Here is a 21590-nt window from a genome sequence, read left to right as displayed (position 1 = left end):
CACTTTCATCCGACTTTACGGACTGTTCAGCTGCTCTTGTCCACTGCAAGAACTTCTGTGGCAACCTCCTTCCCAAGGTGGTGTAGAAGGAAGAGGTCTATTGGAGGTGTTTAGGTGGATCAGGAGGGAGCAGCTGATTGACAAAATCCACAGCCTTTCAGACCCACAACCAAACCCCCAACATGGTGAAACATTTAGCGACTAAGGAAATCTGGGACTAGATTTAGACCTTTTACAAACAAATTCGGAAGAGGTCTTAAGAGCTCTGTTGTGCACTTATTAAAAGTGTGGCTGTGGACTCAGGAGATCTGAGTTGCAGTCCCCACTCAGCCTTGGGACCAACTGGGTGACTTTGGGTCAGTCACAGACTCTCAGCCCAACCTATCTCCGGGGCTGTTGTTGTGAGGATAGATTGAGAAGTGGAGGAGGAGGAGAATGATGTAAACCACTTTGAGTTCTTTTTAAGAAAAAGGTGGGATGTAAATCTAATAAATAAATTTTAAAAACGGCCACCAAAGGCAATCCTACAAATGTTTACTCATAAGCAAGGCCCACTGAGTCCAATGGTACTTACTCCCAGGTATGATCGTACAGGATTGTGGCCGGATCCTCCTCCTGTCCCTACCCTGTCCTAGAGAACTTCTGCTTTTGGGGAACAGAAACGGAACCGTTCTCACCAGACTGATAGTTCCATGCGGAAGGGAAAATGTGTAACACCGGACAGCAACCGGCGGACAAGGGAGTGTTGCCATGGTAACCCCGTGCCGCGTCTGATATTGGAGGAGCCGCCATGTCCGGCTGCGGGGACCAAGGCGTGGAGTTGCGCTGCACTTTCCGCCCCCTCCCTCAGAAAACCTTCGCAGCCCTCGAAAGCAGAGAGACCCGAGACCGCCTCCTCAAATGGTGGGGCGAGCCGGCCATTCCTCCTGGGGCTGCTTTGTAGTCGGGAGGGCAGGGATGGGAGGCCGCGCTGAGGGAATGGGGTTCAGGCTCGTTGTCAGGTTGCGGGTTGGAATCGTACCTGCTTGCAGACACCTCGGAGATTCTCTGAGGATAAGTGGCGTTTCACGACCAGGATCTTGCTAGGAGACAGGCGGCCAGAAAGGGCCTCCCAGATCTGGAAATTACTCAGTAATGAATGACCCACATTAGGAATTTAAACAGCATTTAAACACACACATTTTCAAAGGTTCAGTGTTTGTTGTCATCTTTGTTGTGTATAGGAATGCACAGGCTTGTGTGTAGAATGTTTTATTTATGTGTTTCGATAGAATGTTTTACTTGTTTTATGATATGTGGTGTGTTTTTACGGGTCTGTGGGCTAATCACCACTACATCCTGAGCCAAACCAATACAAGCATTTTAAACGATCAGTGTGATGCAACCTGAGAAATTTTTCATTCTCCGTATTTTTCAAGTATTGTCTCTCCTTCCCCATCCTAACAGTCTAGAATGGCCATCACAAAAGCAGCCCACATAAACTAATGGCTCCAAGTGCTTTGGAAAATAAATATGCCAAAAAGATGACACTGCTGGCACTCCGTGAGCTTCACTGAGGAAAGGGTTCCATAAATGCTGGGCTATCATACAGAAGGCATGTTCCCAGATTATCACCACCTGAATTTTCAGATGGGACACACTCACAATTATACTTATTTATATTCTGCATATGAATATTATAAGAATATTATGTCTCTGAATATAATAATAATAATAATATTTCCAGGACCGAGGAAGCCAACTTTAGAAACACATATCTCATTTGTAAGAAAGTGAATTCTGAAATTAATTTAAATCAAGTCTGCAGTTCCCAATGTTCTTACTAGAGTGTAATCCACCCCCCACCCCCACCAACCATAGTGGGATTGCTATAGGGTTAGGCTGTGATTGTATGTATGAGTGTATTGTATATTTTTGTTCATATATGATTATAAAAGAACTCATTTGCTGTAACCACAATCATTCCTGAGTTTAATGTTTTGGGGGTATTTTAGCCTTGGCTTAATCATTTGGCAGAATGAGGGTGTAGGTGGGGGATGCTGAGTAAAGAACCCTTGCAAATAAAAACAAATGGGGGGCTGCTACCACTACCAATAAAAAAGGTATGGTGTGACTATTTCATCTTTTTCTCCATAAATGTTATATGGAAGAAAAAAAATGGAAGCAGTGGTAGGAAAACACAGAAGCATTACATATTGACTACCCTACTATGCTGCATGTGTAGACTAACCCTGACATTGACTTTTATAGGTCCATGGATGGGAGAATCACAGCACAGGCTTTCAGCTTTGATCAGACTCTCAAAGACTATCAGAAAGATGACTTTCTTATGGTAATTACCCAAATTTTATTTCTTACTTTAAAGGATTAACAGCACATTTTTCAATTTTGTTAAAAAAGTCAAGTAGTGTACCATGTATTAATAAAACAAGAAAATGGTTAAAACATTAAATAAAATCTATAGAAAAGAATAACAACCAGGAATTTTACATACAGTCTACCTTCCGTGTAAAAATTATATTTATCACAGTGTGACTCATTTAAACAAAATAAATATTTTGACAATATAGGATTTAAATTTAGGATGGAATTCAATGATGGAGAGCAGATTTTGAAGCAGTGGGGGCCAGTAGAGGGTAGATAGGTTGAAATCATCCCCCCCACCCTTCCTTTCACTAACGGACAATGAAGCTGAAATGCTATGTCTACATAGCTGATCAGGGCAGCACAATCTATGTCATGGGCTATTTTGGAGACCTAGTTACAAAGTTGGAAAAACACTTGGACCCTATGGATCTCTGACCTCAGGGAGCCCTCCCTATCTTGTAGTGGAAAGATCTCTGGCTGCATTTCTGACATTGGAAGATATACCTAAGAGATGGGGGTTTGGAGAGCAGGAATGGGAGTAAACAGACACCAGCATTGTATGAAGCATCCTGGTGACAACACAGCCGTCTTCCCTTGTGTTCCAAGATGTCAGTTTAGATAGCCAAATTCAGCCATCTCGATGTTGTGCAAGGCAGGAAAAGCATAGAGGTAACCTTTACCTTTATATTCCTTCCACCCTGTTTTGGATGCCTCCAGTCCTGTGAGTTGGGAGGTTATAGGCTTCCAGATTGGATTGTGCCCTAAGCCAAATAACTGGAAAAACCATTCTAAAACTTGACAGCTGCCCAACAGTAAGTTCTGTTGTCTTCACTGAGACTTATTCCCAGGTTTAGGTTGTTTGAAATTTTATTGTCTCTACCCATACAGAAGAAGGTGTTCAGAGTCAAAATTAACCATCTCCTCCTCACCCACATATCTTTAGTGGAGATGCCCTATTCTAGGATCTGTTGACTCAATAGATAAAATCAGTGAAATATATTTTTAGTAGTGATAATTCAGTTGTGTAATTCCCTCTGTAAAGAAGTCAGTACATTTCATCACTCCTTCCTTTTAGAAGATAGTTATTGAGGAAAACTTCTAAAAACTCAAAGGGATGTAATTTCCAGCTGATAAATGTAAGATCTCAACATGTTATTTTTTTCAAAATGTACTTTTAGTCTGTTACATGCTTGCTTCTTGAATAGAAAACCAGCATATAACTTTTTTTAAAGCTGCCATTTATAATTTATCTTTTGGGAAGACCACAGCTCACTGATAAACTGTATCCTTTGCATATATCATACCTAAGTTTCTATTCTTGATATCTTTTACATGTTTTTCTGACAGTAGACTTGGCAAAAATGTCCATCTTGGCACTTCAAGACCCAGACAAACCACACAGTATTGTGCTATATTGACCAGTGATCTGATTCATCATTACAGAGCCTCATATATAAAATAACAGGAATGGGAGGTTTTTGTTTTGAAAAGTGCTGTGGTTTTATTAGCTGCTTTGAAATAGCTCATTCAGATTTGTCCCCCCGATATATTAGTTCATCTTTTACTTGAGATCTGTGTTGCTGTTGCCACATTAGATTCTCTTTCACAGGAGTATTTCTACAAGTTATTCTCATAATTACATTATTTTACCACAAAACTTATTTTATTTCTGTGAACTTGCAAATCTGGATTTGATTTGTTGAGAAGCCTCTGAAGATCTTTCTGTTTTATAAATAGATATGGTTATAAATTCTTGCTACATTATAGACTTCATTATTGGAGTGCTTTGCAAGAATAATTATGTGAATTCAAACTTGGAAAGCAATCCCAGTTTCAAACATTTGGAGAGGCTAGAGGTAGAAATGAAACTGATCCCCCTTATACAATGTTTCTATCAAATCTTATTTAACAACAGAATCTGTTTAACTTAAAAATCATTGTTGCATCTCTATTTGTAGGCCTTTTTTAATCACCCAGATGTTAATAGCAATTTGAAATTGCTTTCAGCTTCTGGACAATGGACTACTTTAGGTAGTGAGTATTTTGGATATCCTTCTCTTTTAACTCCTCTTTCTTTTTTACTGCAACTACTACTTCCATATTAAGAATAGCAAAATTCACATTTGTATCTTCTTGCTAGGTGACATTAATTGCAGTTGTGTTTTTTAAGCCTTGCTACCTGCATATAGTATGAATCAAAACAGGTATTAGTTACTAACATAAATTCCATTCTACCAAAATTTAACAATTACGGAACCTTTATTTTATCCTTTGCTCTTGGAGGGGGCAGTTTATGGAAAGGTTAGTCCTCCACATCTCCAGGTAGCTATGGGGGAAAAATTGCCTGAAAAGCTTGAAAGTTACTGCCAGTCACTATTGACAATACTGGGGTAGATGGCCCAGTACCTTGACTCAGTATAAGGCAGCTTCCTCTGTCCCTTGTTCAGCAGTGTCATCCAGATGAAACCAAGTGGGACGTACCTTAGGGGACCAAAGTACACCCTGGTGAATGACAGGTAGCACATAATTCCTAACTAGGAGATATTCCAGGCTGTATATGTAATATGGTAATACATGTAGAAGAAATTGTTAAAGCAACAGGAGCAGGAGCCATTAAAAAAACCACAGCACCCTCTTCTCCCGTCAACTCTTTCTCTTGGGAAGGCGTTCTTATTGTTGATATCAGGGTAGTTAACATGCCTCTCTCAGTACATTCAAATAAATTTAAACAAAATGGCATCCATAGCAGGTACAAAGCAGGCAAATAGATACATTTACATTGTTTGCAAGCTGAATTTGGCCTTTTTTGTGCTCTGTAGCCACTCCAAAAGGGTTAAGCTTGAACAATCATATATATGATCACCAGGAGAATATTTGCATATTTCCTTTTCATTTAATGGGAGCATTCACTGAAGTTCTTAATGAATTTTGCCTAATGTTTATATTATTTATTCTATTCTTAGGCCTCCCGTTAAGGAAGTCAGCAGCATTTTATCCTGTGGATAGGCTGATAGTGACTCATCCAAGGCCCTCCACTGAGATAGAATACTTTAGAAAGTACTTGGGACTACTGATGCAAATTTATCTCCAAATCCCCTCTACCACTTTGTAATGTCTAATTCTATCTATTCTGTATTCCTATATTCTATATTGCTTCATCCCGTACTACTTCATTGTATGCCTCACATTGAAAAGTAACACTTCAATTGGTGCAAAATAGAGCTGCCAGGTTGCTGACGGGGATGGGGTGTTATGCTCACATGACTCCAGTCCTCCGTCAGCTTCACTGGCTTCCCATTGAAGCCCGGGCCCAATTCAAGGTGTTGATTATGACCTACAAAGCCCTAAACGGCTTGGGTCCTGGCTACCTGAACGAGCGCTTACATCCGTATATGCCCGACCGCCCTTTGAGATCTGCGGGAGAGTCCCTTCTCCGGGAACCCTCCATGAAAGAGATTAGGAGAGTAAGTACCCGGAGGAGGGCTTTCTCTGCGGTGGCGCCCAACCTATGGAATTCACTCCCCAAAGAGGTCCGCCTGGCACCGTCGTTATGGGTTTTTCGGCGCCAGCTCAAGACCTTTTTATTTAAACATCATTTCAATTGTTAAAACATATGATCTGGCCAGGGCAACTTCTTCTTCCTTCTCTTTCTCCTCCTATATTTTTATTTTATACTGATAATTTTAATTTTATTTTTGTAAATCAATGTATTCTTTGTATTTTTATATTTAATGGTAATTTATTATGTACTATTGTATTTCAATGTATTTTATCATGTTGTAAGCCGCCCCGAGGTTTCGGCAAGGGGCGGCATAGAAATGCTATAATAATAATAATAATAATAATAATAATAATAATGTGGACATTGAATTAGACATTAGGAAATTTAGAAGTATTTTAAACTATATTTTAAAATTGCCCTTTATATTTTTAGAAACTCAGATTTTTTTCTCTTGATTTTTGTCTTTTTCTTTCAAAATTACTGTTGCTTCTTATTTTAAGTAATATGGCTGGCTTCATTATAGTCTTTACTGTATTGGTTTTAGTATATGTTGCCCTAAAAACTTCAGATATAGGGCAACTTATATACACATACTTATAGCAGTGTATTGCAAGTTGGGTTGGAAGGTGGGAAGGATCAGATCTAAGATTCTTTTCCCCACAGTTGTAGGAGTATCTAGCTTCAGGAATGGGAATCCAAAAATCCTGAATCACTAGGACACTCTGGGACCAGAGATGTCTTTCTTAAATATATTTACATTAAGTTGGGCATAGATTTTATAAGTGTAAAATATTACACACAGAAATGATATTTTCAGTTTTAGGACATTTTTGTAGCTATGGAAGTTAAGTGAAAAGTATTGTCTGTTCCTTTGTTTCTGTTGTATCTTGCAGATACCAATGTGAGAAAAGTTGAGGTCAAGACTCTTCTATGTACAAAAGTTTCAATGTCATTTTTTGACCGATTATACTGTGAAGGAGTTGTTCGAGAAAGTGGAAATATTGTAAAGTGTTTGGATGAATACCATGATGGGATTCTCATTGCAGATGAGCTAAGAAAGGTCAATATGGAGTTTTCTTTCATTTTGATCTTTTGCCAATGTGCATACATTGGGCTGTCCTGGCTATTTCTAGCATTCTGTTATATTTTCTACTGATTTTTCCCAAACTAGAAATAGGATTTCCAGCTTCAAAAACAAAGAGACAGACAGACAGACAGGACTGAAAATAAAATTCAGCTGTATTTCAGCAGTAGAATTTTGCTTTGCAAAACCACCAGGGTTTCTTTTTGAAGGATTACCTATGTAACACCCTTCTTTCCATATAGAAGTTCACTGATGCTTGAGTTTCATTTCTAAAGGATTACAAAAACATCTGCTTACATGTTGGAGTTGTTGCCTTTACTCTTTGTACCTTCTATTTCACAGTTAGAATATTAGTGTAATACAATCTTCTCCAAATTGATGTATCTTGGATGTGATGGACTACAGTTCCTATTATCTCTAGCTGGCATGGGCACTGGAAGTCAGGAGGCTGGGAAAGACTGGTGTAGTGTAGTACAAATAAAATAACTTTGGGTTTCCTTTAAAAGAACCTGTTAGTTAACATAATAAAACATAGGAATATATTTCTGGGCAAAAAGTCATCTTCCATTAGAATCAATGAAGAACAGTCCATTAAAATGGAACTGGATGTAGTTTATTATCTCCTCCTTTGTGTTTAAAATAAGAAAAATTAATGATTCAGAGTTCTACATTTTCTTTATAAATCCACCTTGCTTTTTCATGTAATAGTAGTGGGACGTTTTAGCAATACCAAATGATTATACAACAGTGTATGAATCCAGTTGTTGTGTTCCGACATTCTTGATAAAGGTGTGGACCTTTCATTTCTGTCAACTAAAAACAAAAATAGCGTATTTAACACAAGCAAGCAGAAAGAAAACAAAGTACACAATTGCTTTTTAATCCACCTGTGAATGTTTATTCACCTGTGACAACATAATGACTGCCTTACTGGATCAGACCAACATCTATCTACTCTAGTACTCTGTGACCCCAGCAGAGTCTGATGCTTGTCTGATACTTTCTCAGCAAGCTCACAGAGAATATAAAGAGGATGTTGCCTGCTTGGCTTCAGAATTTGGCACTTTGTACATAGTTATCATAGTTAATGTTTGTTGGTTGATCTAATGCCTATGAAGGTCCTCTGTACACAAGCAATTAAAAACATTTATTCTTTGCTTGTCATATCATGATTATTATTATTATGCAAGCATTTGGTTTCAGATAACTGTATTTTTCAACCATTGTATAATAGACTGTAAAAGCCTGAGATGAGCAGTTCTTTCTCAAGGCTTCTGTGCTTGTGCCATGATGTGTGCATTCCCCTCCCTTTGATTAATGTTTTTGGCACCAGTGTCTCAGTCAAGGGGCAAAGCCAGAAACTCAGCCACTCAGTTCCTTGTTTACTTCTGCAGAATCAACAGATTTTATTTTTGTTCCATTCTTCAAAGCCAGAGTTTTGTATCATCTGGCCTTTGCTTTTCTTCCTGAATGTTTTGCTATCCTCTTCTCTACTTTTCTAACTTTCCCTTGATAGCCACTTTTCCTTTTCCTTTGGTCCCTTCTGTCTCTTTCCTTGATACCAGGACTGTGCCAAAGTGGGGCAGTAAAACCCACGACATATCTCAGTGCAGTATGACACCAACAACCCTGGTACCTGCTGCTAACATTTTTAGCTCAAGAATTGATTGTGTACCTCCCATTGAAACCAGATCTATCACAGAGCCACAGGGAGTCTTTCTTTCAACACTTGTATCTCAAAGCATGACTGATAGGGCAACAGCACTCTGTAGTTGAGGTTCAGGAAATGCTTAGCATGTGAAAATAATGACTCTGAGTCAATCTTGGAAGGTAGCTTCCTATATTGGTTGAATGAGTTGGTTTATACTTTAATTGCCCTTGAGGGAGCATGTTAACATCAAATGCATAGGACATTTAATTTTCAGAATAAACTCTTTATAGCAACAGTGGCTTTTCCCTTTCTTGCTAATAAGGCTATGCCTTGTTAACATGTGTTCCAAACCAGACAAGAGCAGTGCAGTCAGGCTAGGGTCTGGATTGTCTGCTGCAGCCCAGCATACTTTTCCTTGTCTCTCAGTGATAACACCCTATGTGTCCTGAACTATGTTTATTATTTCACCAGTAGAAACTCATTCCAGATTAATTTCACTGATAAAATGAAGCCAGGTTGCCTGCTATCTATTTCACTAGCCTGGTGACTTGCATCTGTTGGAAGATTGGTGGGAAACCTGGGATACCCCAGAAGATGATAGACTACAGTTCTCATAAATTCCTGACCAAGTTGCATGGGGCTGATGAGAACTGGACTTGAATCCCATTTGGAGGGCCAGATTCCCTGTTTCTGAGTTAGAACCAAGTGGCTCTATATAAGGTCTTTTAGAATATTTTTAAAATAAAACTATATCCACATTACCAAATCTAGTGTGTGTACATTTATAAACACAAAAGATTGGGAATACATGTGAATCTTTCTTCCTATATTGAGAGAGAGTTTATACTATTTGAAAAATAACCTATATCACATTGTTTGTCCATGTCTCATGAAAGGTACTTCTTCTAGAAGACTCAGACCATTATGACTTATTCAGCCATTCAGACCGTGAGGAGTTTCTTTTTTGTCTCTTTAAACATCTTTGCCTTGGAGGAGCTCTCTGTCAATATGAAGATGAACTTGGTCCATACTTGGAGACAACAAAAGCTTTATATAAAGATTTATTGAGGTAAATTTGTTCCTGATGTGAATGCAATTTAGAGCACAATCTTAATGCATGTTTAAGCAGAAGTCCTATTACTTCCAGCATCGCTAAACCAGGGAGTCACACAACTATCGTGCACAGACTGCACCAATACTTAGAGCTATTTTACCTGGCTGTTCAAGCTGCAACTTACAAGTAGCTAACAATTTTAAAATAAAAAATAGACAATAACACATAAAACTAGTAGTAGTACAAAAGTTTAAGAAGCCAGTTAAAAACAGATATAAAAGTTAGCATCTAAAAGGTTTAGCCAAAGGCATTCACTTGGTACTGGGAAGACTGCAACTTGGTAACATGTGAGTCTTTCTAGGAAGAACATTCCAAAGAAGTCAGGATGCCACAATTGAAAAACCAATAACACAGGTTACTGCTAGCCTCACTTCTGAAGGCAGAGGAATCTAAACGAAGGCTTGAGGGATATGTTATTAACAAGATAGATTCATCTGGGAAGAGGAAATTCTTAAATGCCTTTAAAGCCCTAAAAGGATTGGGACAATGCCAGTATCCCAAATTTAGCTTGTGGGTCAGTGCAGTAAATTTAAGCTGCTGAGATGTGGTCCCTGTGCATATCTATTTCAGTTATGAGAGTATTTGAATTGAAAGGGTCAATGCCATATTTCTGTATGTAAGAAAGCATTTTTATTCAATTGGAAATACTTTAAGTATCTGCAATGGCAGTTATGAATTGATTAATGGTTTCTGTGTTGACATGACTGGGATGCTATGGGCAGGTTGTAACTTTTGCATCACATGTTGCATATGACTAGGGTTAAGTAGAGTTGAACATAAATACGTAGACCATTTTTTTGCTGTATCCATTATGTAAGAAACTAAATCCCAGGTAGGGAGGATGCCCATCCATAACATTCTGGTGGGTACTGTTGTATGCAGACATGTAACTTTCCTCTTCTACCTTCCCCACAAATAGTAGGAGCAATAAAGGAAGCAATAAAGGATTTCCAATCAATCGAACCATTCTGGAATAACCTTGAATAAAAAAGTATTATCTTTCCTTCTCTTCTTATAAAATTGATTCCCCATGGGCCCCAAAAGAAGCTTGCCAGTATAATAGCATAGGGGAACAGTATTCATCCTTGGTTCTCTTAATGTTTTTCTTACCCTGCTGAGCATTCCAATCTCTCTTTTGGTAGCTTTTTTCTTCATCCTTTCTGGTGTACTTCATGTTTCTACTTATTATCCTATTGTTTCCTCTTTGATCTTGCATTCTCTCATTTGTTTAGTTACCATTCTATTATTTGTTTAGTTAACAATCCACTCAGCCAATCAAATATTTTTCTTTCACTTCTTTGATAAGTATTGCAAACCATAAAATGTATATTTTGACTAGTTTAGATGTCCTCATTAACAGTTGGTTTATATTTTTCTAATTTCAGTGTTCAAAAGAATCCTGAAACTAAGGAGATAAATATAGTATCTACTGTCTTTAAAGTCCATGCTTATGTAAGTATCTCACCACAACAGGAATATTATGTATCCAAATTTGCTTGGATGTAATTTTAAAATAAAATCACAAATAATGCTTAATGTTTTATTTATTTATTTTCTCTACTGCTCAGTAGTCAAGATGACTCTGGACTGTCTCCATAATCAAACTGTACAAGTAAAAACAGTACATTAAAATCAATGATTAATGATACATCAGTATAAAAACAATGCTAAAATAGCAGCAGTAGACCCAATGAACCTATAGAAATGCAAGAATGATATCAGGAAAGCCAGAGATGAGAATAAGCTGAATCTAGCAAGGAATGCTTTTTAAAAAAGCTTTTTTTCAGGTATATGCACAGTAAAAGACAAAATGGAAAGGGTGGTTCAACTTCTCAGTGAGGAGGGAAAATTGATAACACCTAACGAACAAAAGGCTGAGGGAATAAATTCCTACTTTGGGTCTTTTCCCAAAAGCAGGTCTGCAAACCCACTGCTAGAAACAAAGTACAAATTGAAAGGTCAAGATTGAAGCTTGAGATTAATAAACAAATAGGCAAGGAACACGTAAATTCTTTGAATGTGTTCAATCTTTAGGGCCAGATGAACAGCACTCTAGAGTCATAACAGAGCTGGTAGAACTCCCAGAATCACTGCCTATTATCTTTGAATAATTATGGTGTGCAGATAAAGTGCTAGATGACTGGAGAAGGGCTAATGTCCCTATCTTCAAAAAGGGCAAAAATGAGGATTCTTGGAACTGCAAACTAGTTAGTCTGACTTTAATCCCTGGAAAAATTCTGAAGCAGATTATAAAGAAGTCAGCTTGTAAACACTTTGAAGACAATGCAGTAATTACTGGAAGCCAGCATGGATTTATCTCAAAGAAATCTTGCCAGACTAATCTGATCTCATCACTGGGTAACCTCCCTTATGGACTGTGGGAATGCTGTGGACATAATATACCTTGGCTTCAGTAAAGCTTTTGATAAAGTGCTCCTAACATTCTGTTCTGCAAACTAGCTAAATATGGACTAAATGGAACAATTATCAGGTGGATCCAAAGTTGGCTACAGCATCAGACTCAAAGTGCTTCTCAATGGCACCTTCTCATACTGGGGAGAGGTAACAAGCAAGGTACTATAGGGCCCAGTCCTGAGCCCATTGCTGTTCAATATGTTTGTTAATAACTTGGACAAAGAAGTACGGGGAATACTGATCAGATTTGCAGATGATACAACATTGGGTGGGACAGCTAATACCATAGAAGAAAGAAAATTCAAAATGATCTTGATAGCCTGGAGTGCTGGGCTGAAAGCAACAAAATAGGGACAAATGCCAAGTTCTACACCTAGGAAAAAAGAATCAAATGCACAGTTACAAGATGGGAAATACTTGACAATACAAGCCGGAAGGATCTTGGAATTGTTCTGATTACTAGTTGAATATGAGCCAACAGTGTGATATGGCTGCAAGAAAAGCTAATGTTATTTTGGGTTGCATTAGTAGAAATTGAGTTTGGAAGTCATGTGAGGTACTGGTTCCACTGTATTAAGCATTAACTAGGCACCATCTTGAGTATTGTGTCCAGTCTGGGCACCACACTTCAAGAAAGATGCAGACAAACTGGGAAACATTCAGAGGAGAGCACTGAAACAAATTCCCGTGAGGAGAAATTGAAAGAATTGGACATCTTTAGCCTGTAGAAGAGAAGACTAAGATATGACAACATGTTTCAAGTACTTGAAAGGCTGTCACACTGAGGAGGGCTAAGATCTCTTCTCAGTTATCCCAGAGCACAGGACATAGAATAATGGGCTTAAGTTACAGGAAATCAGATTCTAGCTAGAAATAGGAAAAACTTCCTGACTGTTAGAGCAGTACAGCAATTACCTAGGATGGTTATGGGCTCTCCCACACTGGAGGCAGTCAAGACGCATTTGGACAGCCATCTGTCAGGGATGCTTTAAGTTGGTGTCTTGTGCTGAGTAGGAAATAGGACTCAATGGCCTTACAGGCCTCTTCCAACTCTACTATTTTATGATTTCGTGATCCTCTGTCATATTATGTGGCATGATATGTTAGGCATGATCAAAGTATAAAAGAGTGTAACAGTCCTAAAATATGAGACAGAATGGATGGACATTGGGCTGCATATAAAAATTGTCCCAAATTTTCAGTTAAGCTTGCATCTCATAAAAATGCACCATCATGCGTGAAAGCAGAAAAATAAACTTTTCAAATATAGGTATTAGAATGGAGATGTTGGATTAATTGTGGCATAGCCTTTCATGCCCTGAAAGTAGAAAATAGAAAATTTTAACTTCTTACCCATGAAAACCTATTTTGAAATTGATGGCACATACTCAGCATTGTAAATAAGATGAAAGAAATAGGTAGCTTGCTAGTAACTACAAAGCTCTATTCTTTCTACAGCAGATCAATGCATTTTTATGTTGGGTGCAGAGGGAGGGAGCTTCTCTCTTCCAGCAACCTGATTTATTTCTGTGCTTAGGTACACAGGTAACCTGCTTACTAGCCTGCATGCAACTGTTTGTTGCCTATGATTAACAGACTAGTACTTGAATTGTTGTTGTTAGTTGCGAAGTCGTGTCCGACCCATAGCGACCCCATGGACAACATTCCTCCAGGCCTTCCTGTCCTCCACCATCCCCCAGGGTCCACTTAAGCTCACACTGACTGCTTCAGTGACTCCATCTAGCCACCTCATTCTCTGCCATCCCCTTCTTCTGCCGTCAATTGTTCCCAGCATTAGGCTCTTCTCCAGTGAGTCCTTCCTTCTAATTAGGTGGCCAAAGTATTTGAGTTTCATCTTCAGGATCTGGCCTTCTAAAGAGCAGTCAGGGTTGATCTTCGCTAGGACTGACTGATTTGATCATCTTGCAGTCCAAGGGACTTGCAGGAGTCTTCTCCAGCACCACAATTCAAAGGGCTCAATTCTTCAGCGCTCAGCCTTCCTTATGGTCCAACATTCACAGCCATACATTGCAACTGGAAAAACCATTGCTTTGACTATACGCACTTTTGTTGGCAGGGTGATGACTCTGCTTTTTTAATATGCTGTCTAGATTTGCCATAGCTTTCCTCCGAAGGAGCAAGCGTCTTTTAATTTCTTGGCTACTATCACCATCTGCAGTGATCTTGGAGCCCAGGAAAATAAAATCTGTCACTACCTCCATTTCTTCCCCATCAATTTGCCAGGAAGTGAGAGGACCGGATGCCATGATCTTAGTTTTCTTAATGTTGAGTTTCAAGCCAACTTTTGCACTCTCCTCCTTCACCCGCACCAAGAGGCTCTTTTGTTCACTTTCTGCCATTAGAGTGGTATCATCTGCATATCTGAGGTTGCTGATATTTCTCCAAGCAATCTTAATTCCAACTTGTGATTCATCTAACCCTGCCTTTCTCATGATGTGCTCTGCATATAAATATGCAGGGTGACAGTATACAGCCTTGCCGAACTCCTTTCTCAATTTTGAACCAATCAGTGGTTTCGTGTCCAGTTCTCACTGTTGCTTCTTGACCCAATATAGCTTTCTCAAGAGACAAAGAAGATGGTCTGGTACTCCCATCTCTTTAAGAACTTGCCATAATTTGTTGTGATCCACACAATCAAAGGCTTTAGCATAGTCAATGAAGCAGATGTTCTTCGCCATGGCCTCTGTGCATCACACATATGGGTGCTGCGCCTGCACAGTGCCTAAGGCTGGAAAGATCAGAAAGCTAACGGTTTTTGGTGGGAAACTCCCCTCCCCTCCCCCTCCATACTGTATATAGAGCGGAGTGTCCGCCATTTTCTCAGTCTTTTGTGACCGCTGTTCGCTGTGCCTCGTGCCTTTTTGCTCTCGTACTATTGTTCTCTATTGTGCCTTATTCTTGTTAATCATTCCTGTATCTCCAAGTTTTTCTCCCCCGTTAGATTATCTCTCTCGTTCATTCTTTAGCGTGCGCGTGCGCGCGCTCTCTCTCTCTCTCTCTATATATATATATATATAGAGAGAGAGAGAGAGAGAGAAAGATTATCTTTCCCTCTTTGCTATCTTATTTCCCTTTCCGATGGCGCAGCGAGCAGCGTTTCATAAATGTTCCAAGTGTGGGTCTAACATGTCCCCTGTGGACCTGCACGATCTGTGTCTCCTTTGCTTAGGCAAGGGGCACAGAAATGATAAGTGTGGCCATTGCCAGGCCTTTACTAAGCAGGCCCGTAAGATCGGAAGAACCGCTTACGGAAACTGCTCTGGGACCAGGCCCTTATGCAGTCCGACCAGCAGGCTGTAAAACCTGCCTCTGCCTCAGCCGCACCTCCACTGCGCCCATCGGATGATGGTGCTTTGGCTATGGGGGCCCAGCAACCTTCTTCTCCCCCTTGTAAACAAAGGGAGAAGAGGAAACATGGCGGCTTGGATAAATCCTCTAGCCACAAGAAGGCTAAGAAGGATAGGGCAGACAAGACGGCTCACAAGACCAAGAAACCCTAGGGAGTTCTGGAACTCCCTAGCTTTCTCCATGATCCAGCGTATGTTGGCAATTTGATCTCTAGTTCCTCTGCCTCTTTGAAATCCTGCCTGTACTTCTGGTAGTTCTTGGTCCACATACTGCTGGAGCCTAGCTTGTAGGATTTTGAGCATAACTTTGCTAGCATGAGATATGAGTGCAATGGTGTGGTAGTTTGCGCATTCTTTGGCATTGCCCTTCTTTGGAATTGGAATGTAAACTGACCTTTTCCAATCCTGTGGCCACTGCTGAGTTTTCCAAATTTGCTGGCATATTGAGCGTAGCACTTTTACTGCATCGTCTTTTAAGATTTTGAATAGCTCAGCTGGGATACTGTCGCCTCCACTAGCTTCGTTGTTGCTCAGACTTCCTAAGGCCCATTTGACTTCACATTCCAGGATGTCTGGCTCAAGGTCAGTGACCACGTTAAGCTCTTTCTCATATAGTTCTTCTGTGTAATCTTGCCACCTCTTCGTAATCTCTTCTGCCTCTGTTAGGTCCCTGCCATTTTGATCCTTTATCATGCCCATCTTTGCATGAAACATTTCCTTCATTTCTCCAAAATTTTCTTGAAGAGATCTCTGGTCCTCCCTATTCTATTGTTTTCTTCTATTTCTTTGCACTGATCATTTAAGAAGGCATGCTTATCTCTTCTAGCTATTCTCTGGAATTCTGCATTCAATTGGGTGTATCTTTCTCTTTCTCCCTTGCCTTTCACTTCCCTTCTTTCCTCAGCTACTTGTAAAGCTTCCTCAGACAGCCATTTTGCTTTCTTGCATTTCTTTTTCATTGGGATGGTTTTAGTTGCTATCTCTTGTACAATGTTGTGAACCTCTGCACTCTGTCTATCAGATCTAATTCCTTAAATCTATTTGTCACCTCTACTGTATATTAATCAGGGATAAGATTTAGGTCATACCTGAGTGGCCTAGTGCTTTTCCCTACTTTCTTCAATTTAAGAAGCTCATGATCTGAGCCACAGTCAGCTCCTGGGCTTGTTTTTACGGACTGTATAAAGCTTCTCCATCTTTGGCTGTAGAGCACATAGTCAATCTGATTTCTGTGTTGACCGTCTAGTGATGTCCATGTGTAGAGTCGGCTCTTGGGTTGTTGGAAAGTAGTGTTTGCTATGACCATCGTATTCTCTTGACAAAATTCTACCAGCCTATGCCCTGCTTCATTTTGTACTCCAAGGCCAAACTTGCCTGTTATTCTGGTTATCTTTTGGATAAAAGAATATTCTTTTGAATACAAGAATATCCTTTTGGCAAGGATAAAGATACATATGAGTTTTTGTAGCACTGGCAGCTTCCACTGATGAACACTTACTAGGAAGTCAGTAATGAAGTAATTCATAGACTCACAGAATAGAAGAGTTGGAAGGGGCCAAGAAGGCCATCAGGTCCAACCCCTTGCTCAATTCAGGACTCCAAACCATCACTCTTAGGTGGTTGTCCAGTTGCATCTTGAATGCCTCTAGAGTGGGAGAGCCCACAACCTCCCTAGGTAATTGATTCCATTGCCATACTGCTCTAACAGTGGGACTTAACAGTAATCATAGGAATTCTGCACAAATCCCATTCTGAAAACACTGAATAGATTGGTGCAATGCTGTGAGGCTATTTAGCATGCTGGATTACTATTTCTAAAACTTAAAGCTTGACAGCATCATTGACAAGCTAATAACTGAAGTATTTTGTACATTGAAGCTGTAATTTCATGCCTAATGCCTTCAGGATATATCTCCTTGGTATTACATCCAAATATTTTTTGTGAACCGCCCAGAGAGCTTCAGCTGTTGAATGGTATAAAAATTAAATAAATAAACAAACATGCACAAAACTGGGCTATGAAAATGCTATAGTAATTGTTAAAGAAAATTATTTTGATTGTATTCCATAGTCTTTGTGGTGATACACAGCATTCTGTAGATCAGCCTTTACTAACCTGATGACTTCCAGATGTTTTAGACTCAGAGCCTCTGTCATTGGGCAACATAGGTAGGTAGGTAGGTAGATAGGGCTCCCAGTATGCATGACTGCTGGCTATGTTGGTAGGGACTGATCAGAGCTGAAATCCAAAACATCAGTGAGGTACCAAGTGGGAGCTGCTATAGGGCATCTACAGTTGTATCGTGGATTATATTGTGGATATCCATAGACATCTAGTTGGCTTTTGTAAGAAGAGAATACTGGACTATAGAATTTAGTTTGACACATCTGGGCTCTTTTTATGTTTTTCATGGAAAAGAAACTCTCATACAACTAAAAATTTCCAGCATTCCATATTGAATGTATCATTGTTGAACTATCTGAAAACTCCTTTAGTGATAAGAATATTCAAGTAGATGTAAGAACTCAGTTGGACCTTTGGGAAAGTAAATACTTAAGACTATAAAGTTGCAGTATGGCTATAGATGGGTGTGTAGTGTATTGATTCAAAGCTTTTTAATACTCAGATGGTAACAAGGAGCTCCACAGAAGTAGCACTATCTTCTATCAAACTTGGGAATCTTTTATTACTGGCTAGAGAAATGGGATTTTGCATAGATTTAAATATGTTTTTAAGTTATCATAAATGGAAAAAGAAGGGTGTGGGGGCTGACCCAGAGGGCTCGATGTTTTTGATGATGGATGTTGTTTGTAGTTTTCTTTTTGGGGTTTTTTTTTTTTTAGGATTATAATTTCTCAAATAAAACTTATTTAAGAAGTAGCACTATCTTAATCAGTTCTGCATTTGGGACTGCTGTACTCACACAATGGAACTGCATGATAAATAAATGAATGGTGCAGCCCCTTCTCACGTGGTATTTCATGCACACACTAGAACTGCTCACTCTGATTTCACTGTTTCTATTTTTAAATGTTCATACACTTAATTTTTAAACATTTTCTTTCTTTTATTATATTTCCTTCATGCCAATGACTAATCATGCTTCCATTTTCAACTAAACCATAGTTAGCTGTTAAGTCCTAAGTGGGAGAAATTGGCTCCTGTTTGGTTAGCTTTTTTAATGACCCGTGCTATCAAAATGGACTCTCAGAAGGAGATCGGATAAACTTCACAAAGGCTAGGAAAAATGTGTTTGCCAGGAGTCTTGCAAGCCTGGTCAAGAGAGCTTTTAAAGTAAATCCTGTCATCTTGGAATTTGTGATGGCAAAGGATGAAGAAACAGTATAATCAGACATGTATCCTGGAGTTTAGGAAAGCTGATTTCAAAGACCTCAGATAAAAGTTGGATATGATGCCGTTATTAGACATTCTGAGGAAAAAAAGAATAAGGGGGCTGAAAATATCTAAACATGAAATACTGAGGGTACAAACTAGTCCAATTACATAATGAAGATTCAAAACAATTGACAATCTGGAATCCTGGAATGGGGGAAAAAACTCAAGATAAAATTCAACAGAGGGAAGCCCTGCATTAAAGTATAAAGAATCTAAAGCTCTGTCCTGGTAGCATTGCATGGGAAAAGGCTCTAGGTGTGTGCTTTAGTTTATCGTATGCTGAACATGGACAACTAGTGAAGAGTGGTTACTAAAAATGCTAATACAGTATTAGGCTAGTATAGAGGTGTCCTCTATTTTGCACTGGTGAGGCTACATCTGGAGTGCTCAGTCTAATTCTGGCCACCATGTTTTAAAATGGATCAATAAACTGAAGCGTACGTAGAACAGATTGAACAGGATGGTAAGGGGTCTTGTAACCAAGTCCTGTGGAGAATGGTTGAAAGACCTGGGCTGTTTGTAACCTAGAAAGGTGAGCATTAAAGGGAGAATGACAGTGGTCTTCAAATATCTAAAATGTTGCTGCACAGAAAATGGAAGGCATGTTCTCTGCTTCAGAGGGTGGAACTTGGATCAATAGGTTGAAATTGCAAGGAAGCAGATTCTGGCTGTTAGGAGAAATGATGTAATGGTAAGAGCTGTTGAAAACTGCCTGCCTCAGGAGGTGGTAGGCCCTCCTTTGCTTGGAAGTATTTAAGAAGAGGCTGGACAGCCATCAGTCAGGATACTGTAGTTGTTTCCTGCTCTGAACATCCTGCATTGAGCAGGGGGAGTTGGACTAGAGGACCTATAAGATCACTATCATTTCCTTGAGTCCATGAATAAACCATGGTTAACACTAACCACAGTTTTTGCTAGTTTGGGCATAACTGCACATTACAATTAAGCGTAAATGGAAGCAGATGCTTTCCGTTTCTTCCTTGCAGCTGTGCCAGACAAGGGGAGGAGGAAGTGCATGGGCTTGAGGCTAATGTACAAAATAATGTACTATGGTTCTGTATTATGTCTGAACATAAACAAGAGGGTGTGTAAGTCCATTTAAATCAGGCTGCACAATATTATGTGAAATATTCCCACTGTTACATTATATTAATGCTATTTGTTTCTTTTGTAGGATGCTCGTGGCCTTTGTTATCCTTCATGCAATAACCATGAACAGAACTTTGCCTATTTCATTGTGAATCCTTTCAAACGACATATCTATGTTTTGTACCATTCTTTTGGTGGAGTTTTGTTCTGTAATTGACTGCTCTTCATCAATAAAAAATATTTGATTGTTTTTAAATATTAGTTCATGCTTTTCAGTTACATATACACATTGAGTATGTATTAATTCACAAGCATACTATTTGTATTAATGTTTAAAATGGTATGTCCATACCAATATTTGTAGAGTATACTACCTTAACAGTTTACTGTTGTTGAATTGGCCAGTATACTATGTCTTATTTGTTGTAAATAATGATAAAAATTAATAAACTATAGAACAGTGGAAATATCCTGTATTGTTCTCAATACATACATTTTTTGTGTGAGGTGTTTTTCTAACTGTCATGGGCACAAACATGGAGATGAGCAGAAGCTTTCAAACTCTAAAATTCACACTTACCCAGTGCTGAGTGGGAGAAGTGGGAGAGGTGATCTTTGCTTCCACACTTCTTCTGCTTTGCATTTTTGTCAGATGTCGGTTTTTTGGCTACCTAGTGAACAATATTTCAAACAGGAAGGGAAGGAGGCTTATATCCTGGTCTCTCCAGTCACCTCCCCTTCCCCACAGAATTTTATTTATTTAGAACATTTCTATGCCGCCCCATTCGCAAAAAGCCTTGGGGCGGCTTACAAAACAAAGAATGCCCCCTTCACCCTTCTCTGAGGTTGCTTTCCCTAGCTCAGCAAGGCTCTTTCTATACCAGCTGTGAGGAGGCAGAACTCTGATTCTCTGACATAGAGCTAGGAATCCACATTATTCAATGGCTCCTCAGATAATGCCTTAGGGGCCACAGGACAGTTCCCTAAGAAAGGCAGCATTTCTGAACTTCTGTGTCTAGCCCAGATATGGGAACTAAGTCCTTTTGAGATTACAGAATCTATTTCAAAGGGTGTTCTATATTTGTTACAAATTCTAAACCTATGTATTCAAAAGTTTACTAATGCACAAAGAGTGAAACAATCCCTAACCAAAAGAAACACTACTATCACATAAGAGCATACTAAAACATCTAAAATACAATCATATTCAATTAATCATTTGACAAAACTATGTATTGGGGTGTGTACAGAGAAAGCCAGTTCAAATCTCCAATTTCCATTATACATAATAGTTCTGATCCCAATAGTTCTGAATTTACCCTTATAATTTTCAATAATAATACTTAACATTTGTATAATGCTTCTAGGTGCTTTGCATGCATTATCTCATTGCTATCCTTAGATTAACATGGATCTGCAACTTTCTGAATTTGTGCACATTCTGAAAGTTGAGAAGCATTGGGGTGTGGTTTGTCACGAAAAATTGAAATAAACTTGCCCAAAAACTGAGTATAAGATAGATGTGGGTCAAAGATACAAAACAGAAAACCACTCCTTTGAACCCACAATTCTCTTTTCCTGCAGAACACCCAGCTTACAGAAA

General features: G+C 39.1%; 1 protein-coding gene across 1 annotated transcript; it reads left to right on the top strand.

Annotated features, from left to right (window-relative positions):
- Nucleotides 1–774: 774 nt before the first annotated feature.
- On the top strand, nucleotides 775–20449 carry CFAP300 (cilia and flagella associated protein 300). Its single transcript, XM_044441538.1, has 7 exons — nucleotides 775–903; nucleotides 2251–2332; nucleotides 4326–4398; nucleotides 6763–6929; nucleotides 9501–9673; nucleotides 11104–11170; nucleotides 20073–20449. Exons 1-7 carry the CDS (start codon nucleotides 791–793, stop codon nucleotides 20202–20204), a joined length of 807 nt encoding a protein of 268 aa, XP_044297473.1. The 5' UTR covers nucleotides 775–790; the 3' UTR covers nucleotides 20205–20449.
- Nucleotides 20450–21590: the final 1141 nt, after the last annotated feature.

Source organism: Varanus komodoensis, unplaced genomic scaffold (assembly GCF_004798865.1).
Source record: "Varanus komodoensis strain SLA01 unplaced genomic scaffold, ASM479886v1 scaffold4, whole genome shotgun sequence".
NCBI classification, from domain to species: domain Eukaryota; kingdom Metazoa; phylum Chordata; class Lepidosauria; order Squamata; family Varanidae; genus Varanus; species Varanus komodoensis.
Note: the sequence above shows the minus strand (reverse complement) of the source record. Positions and strands in the feature narration are given on the sequence as shown.

Bases quoted from the DNA above. Each gene is read 5' to 3' on its own strand.
- CFAP300 (XM_044441538.1), top strand. From the start codon at position 791: ATGTCCGGCTGCGGGGACCAAGGCGTGGAGTTGCGCTGCACTTTCCGC. The intron at 904-2,250 runs GTGGGGCGAGCC...TGACTTTTATAG, and splicing joins CGAGACCGCCTCCTCAAATG to GTCCATGGATGGGAGAATCA. The intron at 11,171-20,072 runs GTAAGTATCTCA...TTTCTTTTGTAG, and splicing joins TCTTTAAAGTCCATGCTTAT to GATGCTCGTGGCCTTTGTTA.